Source organism: Diadema antillarum, unplaced genomic scaffold (genome assembly GCF_040938485.1).
Source record: "Diadema antillarum isolate AM-2024a unplaced genomic scaffold, OU_Dant_1.0 seq00000130_RagTag, whole genome shotgun sequence".
NCBI classification, from domain to species: Eukaryota; Metazoa; Echinodermata; class Echinoidea; order Diadematoida; family Diadematidae; genus Diadema; species Diadema antillarum.
In genome coordinates this window covers 220,268-229,485 of record NW_027271208.1, presented here as the reverse complement: position 1 = coordinate 229,485, position 9,218 = coordinate 220,268, and the positions used below count along the sequence as shown (strand labels likewise).

Below are 9,218 nucleotides of genomic sequence, written 5' to 3'. Positions count from 1 at the left end.
TCCAAAATGAATTGAATGAAGAGATCATAGAATTGAAATACCGAACATGTCATCTACGCTAAGTTTTGCTAAATTCAATGCAGCAATAATAAGTAACTGGACTGACAAAAGTGCGAATTTGGCCAGGAAAACTTATAATATAATGATAAAATAAGTCGTCTCCATTATCGCTGATTATCACAACTGTTTTTGCAGGTTTCGGAATGTCTCTGTCAACTCTCATACACTCAATAGCTTTGAATGAGTACTTCACGCAGTCGTTCGCATTCTACCAAGTGGTAACGCAGTGCGGCATGGCAATCGGAGCAGCTTTCCTGCCTTTCATAATGGAGAGGAGCTTAGAAGCGTACGGTATTAGAGGAGCATTTCTAATCATGGGTGGGATTTGCCTGAATACGGTTCCTTGTGGAGCTACGATAAGAAGTCGCACGGACTATGCGAAGTCAAGGAATGCTTCCGCTCTTCCGGATGAGTTGTCTTCCTTGACTGAGACGAACGAAGATGAAATAACACGTGTCGGAGCAGAAATACCATTGGACAACACGCCCACTTCTATCTGGGACTCGTTGCTTAACCGGTTGACCAAAAACATCTTTATTCTAGAGCCTGTATTTGCCATATTATCCCCTGCGATGGGCTTGGTTTATTTCTTGTTTTACGCCTGGTATCTCTTCTTGGTACCTCGTCTGGAGTGGATTGGAATCGACCCTTCTCGCGCGGTCTACCTCGCTAGCCTAGCCGGGTTTGCGGGCTTCGCGGGAATGCTCACCCTCCTGGCGGTGATGCGGAAATTTGGTGACTCGGTTCTTCCAAATTTGGTGCTGTCTTCCCTTGCCGCCGTTAGCCTATTTGTGATCCAGTTCAACGAGTCATTCGTCTACCAAGCTGTTCTGACGTTCTGCCAAGGTTTCATCATAATTCCCGTTAATACGACAGCACTGACTATGACGAAAATATCGATTGTGCATGAGGAAAACATGTCCGCTGCATTGACGGTAGCGTTTTTTATGAGTGGAGCTGGGACACTATTGGGGGACACGATTTCAGGTATCGTTAAAAGGAGACCTCCAAACGATTTTTAGACTATTGCATTCAAAAATCTATGAATTGGTTATACTGGGTACAGGGTTTCAGAATTAATAGTGATTGGGATGATGGGTAAGAATGACTTCAAAGTTCACACCTAATCACATTGAAAATGGATGATGACATAAGGCAGCTTCAAATGATCATAAAAATGCATGATGGGGTGCTCAAGGAAACAAAACAAAGAAGAAAACATAAATAAATTCTAAATCACGGAATTAGGCCTGCAGTGCTATTTAGGCCTATACAGTGACATTTCTGGCATGTGTTAGCCTTCTGTGTATTATGTTTTGGTTTTTTTTTTCGAAATATTCGTTTATCTGTTCAAGGCCCACGAAGAATTCCACAAATCTGTGGAATCGGTAATATTTTTTTTTTTTTGTGAGTGGAGACGGGACACTATTGGGGGACACGATTCAGGTATTGTTAAAAGGAGACCTCCAGACGATTTTTAGACTATTGCATTCAAAAATCTATGAATTGGTTATACTGGGTACAGGGTTTCAGAATTAATAGTGATTGGGATGAGGGGTAAGAATGACTTCAAAGTTCACACCTAATCACGTTGAAAATGGATGATGATATACGGTAGCTTCAAATGATCATAAAAATGCATAAGAAACATATTATTTCTTATATCTAAAACAAACACATTCTTGGGCCTTGTTTCATTTTCCTGAAATTTGAAAGAATTTGATCAGTGTTTCGCTTTACTACCTCAATCTACGAAAGGAAACCTTTCGAAAATCTTGATGCTGTAAATTGCTTTGAATTTCTGTTTCATCTCGATTTCGATTCTAGTCCAATGTCTTAAGCATAATCCCACCTCCCCCCATCTCCCCGAAGAAAAGCACGGCTTGAAAGATAACTTGCTGTACAAAACGACATCATGCCTTTTCAATATTTCATACTGTTTCTTTAGTCTAGACCCTTGTTTCAAAACGTTCCTGTGAATACAGAATACATAACTTGAAATCATTCGGTCCCTAACGACATGCCTGAATCAATGCATATAAAGTCAATATGTAAGAGTTATGCTAGACCTATGACATAAAAAATCAAAACGAATTTAACTAATTCACATATTAATATGCTGAGGTAAGATTTTGAATAAGTGAAAGTCAAAAGAAAAGCAGTAGTCTTGGAGATCGATTTGTGAACATGTTCTCCATTCTTCCTATCATCACCATAATGCCGTCCCATGGGGGTATTGTCACCATCTGAATTGCATACAACCCATGTTCCACAGTTGCTGTTGATTTTCTTTGGATGCAATCATCAATCGCTTATCGTCCACATCTTCAATAGCATTAACTATAATATGTAATCTCTTGCGGCTGTGTGTGTTTGTGTCACTTATTGTCATAATACATAATTACTTTCGTTTCTTATTAACCTGAAATGAAGGAGCACTGGTCGACATGACGCAGTCCTACAATGTGGTCTTCACCATGATGGGGACAGGCTTTCTTCTACTTCTCCTGGACTATCTTGTGGTGGCGATACTGGTTTCGCGGAGAAAAGCGCGACAAAACACCTCGCTATAATACTGTTGACAGGATTGATACAAGTTAATTCGTTATTGAAATATATAGCATGTATCGAGTTTGAGTTTGAATTTCTCATATCAACAGCAAAACTGGAAACTTCAAATTTTAAATATCAACAACAAGCTAGTTTGCTAGAAGAGATATTTCTGACGGTAGACTTCGACCAGGAGTCGACGGAGAAGTTCTTGGTGAAGTTAAAACCTGTAAATTCATTTCTACAGCGCTAAAACATCTTGCAACATCGCGAATAATCACATTGGTCGCATCTCTCCATCTTCTGACAAGACATTGACCGCTCACACCGCATCGGCAATCACAACAAACGCCCCCGTGAACACAGCAACATACTGGCGAGGAAGAAGCAATACCCCACTGTGGTCAAGTTGGAAGGGGTCATACATCACAACGCTACACGACAACTTCTCTTGTCGCAGGTGTCTGAAATTTGTGATCCAAGAACAATTGACTCAGGCAAATCTTCATCTCTTAGAAGAAAAGGGATGACCAATCTGCCTCGTCTGATAATGGCTGTGTACATGCCAAAGTCATGCCAACTAATGGGAAAACTCTAAACAAAGTTATTCAAAGTATAAAAGTAATTTGAATGCGTTGTAAACGATGGCCTACAAGCTGAACTTGGTCCTGGTCAGTTCTACGCTCAGCACATTTTCTTACTTTGCTTAGCTTCTTTCATAAACGTTGATAGTGTGATTTCGTAATGTACTTATAAATCTACATACATTTCATGCTTTTATTTCCAAACAAGCAATCTACTGCTAATCTTTTAAGAGATAGATGGCGATAAATAATGCGTACCATCATAGAGACATATCTTCCTTTTATAGAGAGTGGCTGGTCATTATCCAGTTAGATGTGAATCCTTTGTCTTCCCATCTGTGGGGTAGATTCACCTGAGCACATACTAAAATATTTTGAGTAGGGGCATCGAACATGAGATTAAAGGGAATAAGACTAAGGTTATGACTCCGTCTCTTGAACCTCCTTATCAGTAATACTCGCGTTTGTTAAAATAGAGTGTTTCCTGCAGTACCAGTCGATGAACTTTATGCATACCGTACGTTCGGCCCTGTTTTAACAGACTTTTACTTACCAGACAACGTCAGGACCACGTCCGGAGAGCAAAAGTCCTCTCCTTGGGTAGTAAAACTGCAGGAGAGAACGATGGATACTGTTTTGACAGACACACACTAAATACCTCCGGGTAGGTTTTCACGAAGGTATTTTGCCCACTGATGCGACTCCCGCTCTTGGGCCAGCAGCGCGGCGCCTCCTGTAGGCAGTAGTGGTAGGCAGTCGTATTCGTAAACAAACTAGCAGCACCCGTGGAAATCCACGGGTCTGAGGGGCTTTATTGTTTTTCTCATAATACGATTTTGCACATTTTTATTGAAGAAATAAAAAGAAAAGTCTTTTCATTCTTTCGTTAATTGTGCTGTCTTCTAAATGACCACCCTTCCCAGAAATTAAATAATACATTTCTGTAGTATGTGCCCGGCGATCCGGTCCATTGGTAGGGATCATTCCCGCTACTACTTGCTTTTACTATAGAACTTGAGTTTCGAGGGGTTATTTGCACTCGCTGAAGTCCAACAGTTGTCTTGTTGCCCCTCACCCCTCCCCCGCCCCCCCCCCCTCCCTCGTACGCACACACACATTTCCACCTCCGCAGGGCAAAAACAATAACATGCAGGGAAAATCACCAAAAACGCAATTGAGATTCCCCGAAAGTTCTGCCCACAGATTGTTATCCCGTCGAAACGGGAAGATATTAACACTATAATGACTTTGATTACGGCCTGCTCTTGCATCCACGCAGGCACCCGCGGGAATCCAAGGCTGGTCTAAAGGCCTCGGTTTGTTTTGTTTTTTTGTTTTTTTTCATATTTCTTTTCCCCACGTTATGAGAGAAAAATACAATATTTTCGTCTTCATTTGCTCCCTCCTTTTTGTTTTTAATCACCAAAACTTGGCTTGATATATCATAGAACCATCATCTGCTTCAGACTGTACATTATCATAATTAATATTAGGCCTACCATTATTGCTCCTATTATTGTTATTATTATTATTATTATTATTATTATCATTATTAACATCATTATCATTGTTATTATTGTTATTATTGTTATTATTATTATCATTATTATTATTATTATTGTTATTATTTGGGGCGGTGGAGACCATAGCCATGAGGTTTAATAGGCACCCGTTGGAGTATAGGGTCTCACGACCTCGTATTTTTTTTCTTTAATATTTTTTCCCATGTTATGGAAGAAAGAAGAATATATATTCGTCTTCATTTGCTCCCTCTTTTTTTTGTCACCAAAACTTGGTTTGATAGACCATAGAACCACACATTCTATTTCCACTTGTAATTTTAAAAATAGGCGGTCGGCAAAGCGAGGTTTTCCCCTACGTCCGCTCAGATCATCTTATGAATATGTATGATTCCAGCAGCTCTGCAGTAAACGAATGGACACAGCTGCGCGTGTAATCAGATATGGAAGGGTACGATCGGCAATATATATTTAGCTGTCCTAAACAGTCTGAGAACAATAACATCGGACTTGAGAGCAAACGGCGAGCAAACTAAATGACGTACCCGAGCTGCATAGTATTCTGCAGTTGTGCAAGACGCCAAAGGCGAACTGTACGTAAATGCCCTTGTAGTCGATATCACGCGCACGCAGATATAGTGCTTTGAGTAACCATCGTCAACACATTACATACACGTAACAGGGCACTGGCGGAGGCAAAGGTATACATCACAGAACTATACACACAGTGTAGAGTGTGTAGAGTTCCGTACTTAACATTGTGTGTGTGCGTGCGCGTCCGCCGGAAGATGTCAAGAGATTTCGCTGCATCCATCATCTTTAGTATCCCACTGTCTCTGCAAGCTAAAAGATGAAAAGTCGAGAAAGCAGGAGTCCAGCGCAGGTTCGGTGAATATTAAAACGCTCGGCTCTTTCGTCACGCACAAAAATGCATTATGCATCTATCTAACTAATTTTTCTTTTTCGTCCTCGACGTCGACACGGAGGCGGAGCGGGGACGAAACCCGCGCCATTCGATGCAGGATACTCTCCTGCGGCCGACGGCACCGGTCGCAGCTGCCCGGAGGCAACGGCTCGGGAGGAGATAGAAAAACCAGCAACGCCGGAATAAAACAGGAAATACATAAGGCCGCGACAACAACAACAACTTCGAGTATTATAATAGTAGACTACAAAGAATCAGCGGTTACCATCCATGCATGTGTCAATCATTTTCTGTCTGCAATGTTGCGCAGGCGTGTTGAGTGCATAAAAGGAATGTTACCGTGGTTGCGTTCTATTAAGGGTTGTGGGGTAATGGCGGGGTAATGGCGGGGTAATTACCAAAAGTTTGCAAAAGTTACCGCAACAACGTTCGAAGAATATTTCAATTGAGTGTACCGTTTTAAAACGCAGGATAAAAAAAAAGAGCTTACCCGGACGCTATACTCGGACGTTGTCGCGGTAACTCTAGCTTGAAAATATGCTCTGTTAAAAACTGGTCTTTCATGTATGCCTGCTTATGCTTTTTGATGGATTGCATTTAATCACCTAAATTACATGTGGACACATATTTTGGTTATATTTGAGATGAACATGTATATGATGCATGCATATATCATACATTAACAATATAAATGTGTATATTTTACCATGGGTTGTGACTATGCTTTTATGAAAGATCTTTCTCTGCATTTAATAAGCAAATTAATATTTTGCATAATATCAACACGCACTTTGCAGACTTTTTCTATCAAATGCGGTTTTCGGTCTGCACCTGTACTAGAAGCACTCAAGTAAAATTTTATTCTCAGGCGATGCTAGGGCTTTTTTTCGTTGAGAAGGAAAAAATAAAATAAAATTCTCGCCCGAAGAGAAAAACACGTCTTGAATGTGGGCTTTCATCAAGCAATGTGTCACGCTACGATATTGTGACGACAGACGCCACTTGATTGGAACAAAAGCCGCCGGCTAACAATGAAAGTGATAGACACACGGCTGATCTGGTCGTTATGTGAACTACGGTAGCTTCTAAAGAATATCAAAGAACTATGCTTTGCACTTGTCTTTTCACATTATGACGTAGGTGTCTGTGTGAGTAGAGTATCATGACCGCATCGAAATATCAAAGGGTAAGGAGCTGTAAGAGAGATGAAAATATAGGACTACATAAAACGATAAAATATTGATGGCATTGACTCCTTCTATCAATGTCTATCGAGTCACACCCACCCCCCCCCCACACACACACAAAACAAACACGTAGGCACACACGTAGACACACACACAAACGTATACTGTATAATATGTAATCCATGTAACGTACACATATATATCATGTTTATGTGTATGTATTTACATATTCATATACTTATGGTTTTTAACGTATATATAATATATATATATATATGTATATATATATATATATATATATATGAATTTGCTCCGCGTATTGGCAGTATTAGAATAGCAATAATAATGTCACAATAGAGGAATGCATTAAATGCCAATTGCCTTGATTTTAATTCAAAATCCAAATTTTCGGGGGCCTCCCCTTCGTCAGGGATGAAAGTGATAGCACTTTCATTCCTGACGAAGGGGGGGGGGGCGAAAATTCGGATTTTGAATTAAAATCAAGGCAATTGGCATTTAATGCATTCCTCTATTGTGACATTGTTAATGCTATATATATATATATATATATATATATATATATATCTCCCTCTCTCTCTCCCTTCTCTCTCTCTCTCTCTCACACACACACACCCTCTCTTTCTCTCTCCCTCTCTGTCTCTCTTTCTTTCCTCTTTCTTGTTCAGGGTTTTTGTTTCGGATTAGTTAGGTTAGTTATAGGTCTTTTTGTCTTAGTTTCTTTGTTTCATCCATTTTCAATGTATATCAGTCCATCGATCATATAATTTCTAGTATTACGTGTGGGGGGAATGCACCCTACAAGCCTAGCTTTTTAGCATTCCTCCCCATTACCAACATTTTCGTATACATACAATTTTTCTGTAAACTTATCCTTTATTTTGTATTATGATGAAATCTATGTACTTGCATTCAATTTCTGTAATATATATATATGTTTCTGTTGGAAATGAAAAATAAATGAGTGAATGAATGAAATGAATATATATATATATATATATATATATATATATATGCATAAAAATATACATAAGTTGACTAAATAACAATAAGATATTGACATCTTGTTGCAAGTTCAAGCAAGGAGAGTACAGAAAGCGACATTACGGCTCGCCTGGAGGTCAGTCAAGGGTCAACATAAAACATGTATATTAGTATCTGCCTCAACTGTGTGTTTACTTCGCTGTCATATCATTTCCCCCATATCACTGTTGTTATGTGCAGAGACAGATTGAAACAAATTGATCGTAAATCGAAGGGTGAAAAGAAAATGCTCGTTTCCTGTTGCACGCATTTTCCACCTGCATTACACGAATAATGGTAATGAACTTTATTGGGAGCGGAGTATTCATATCTCGTATCTATTTGTTTTCGTTTTCGATTCATTGACCTTTGAAGCGATTGTATATGAAAAGAAAAATGCATGCCTTCTTTACTGACAGAACGAATCGAAATGCATTTCATTTATATAAAGGTTAGTTTTACAGATGGAGTATGAATGCGTGATGACATGAAGAATGAAAATATTTAAAGAAAAGTATAACTTGTAGCAAAGCGCAATTTACCCATTGTATGTAATCATGAAAGTAATCTATTGAATTAAACACAGCATACTTGATTTCGTTGGTTACTTTAACACATCTCTTGAGGGCCCGTCTCTCAAAGTGCCATGACGGCATGCACACCACTCTGCAGTGCGCTGATCTTCAACTATGAAGGATGCACTTCAGGGGCGGATCCAGGAATTCCGTAAAGAGGGGGCGCAATTACAAAATTAAAGGGGAGGCGCACGCACCCCTCCCCCATTTTTTTTCTTTTTATTTCTTTTGTTTCAGCAAAAAATAAGGGGGGGGCGTGCGCCGGTTGCGGCCCTCCCTGGATCCGCCCCTGCACTTCTACAGAAGAAGAAGAAGAACATATCAGACATGGGGAGCAAACTCAACGGGGAGCAAACTCAACATATCAGACGTGTTTTACACTGTACTGACACATAATACACGCCGTCCCGCATAAAAACACACCCCGCATACATACATACACACATACAAGCAAAGAATGAAGAGTGAAACAAACAGAAACAAAAATGATTAAGTCAAGCAAAAATAGAATAAAATAAATAAAATCAAGCATTTCGGGAAAATACAGCTAGACTTGTAATTATATCACAATCAATATTTCTCCCCTATACATTCGATTGGTTTTCCCTACTGAACAGTTAGAAACTATCTGGGGACGAGTCGATGATATGATTTGGAGGTGATAATCACATTGACATCAAATTAATCATAGTAGCGGTCGAACTTGTTAGTTGACTGAAAAGAATCATACAAAACAGTCATAAAAAGAATTTTGAGCACATAAAGAAGATAAAAAG

General features: G+C 39.5%; 1 protein-coding gene across 1 annotated transcript; it reads left to right on the top strand.

The window, feature by feature from the left end:
- The first annotated feature begins 203 nt into the window (after positions 1-203).
- LOC139727392 (uncharacterized) lies at positions 204-1,082 on the top strand. The gene has a single exon (XM_071638348.1). It carries the CDS (start codon positions 204-206, stop codon positions 1,080-1,082), a length of 879 nt encoding a protein of 292 aa, XP_071494449.1.
- The last annotated feature ends 8,136 nt before the right edge of the window (positions 1,083-9,218 follow it).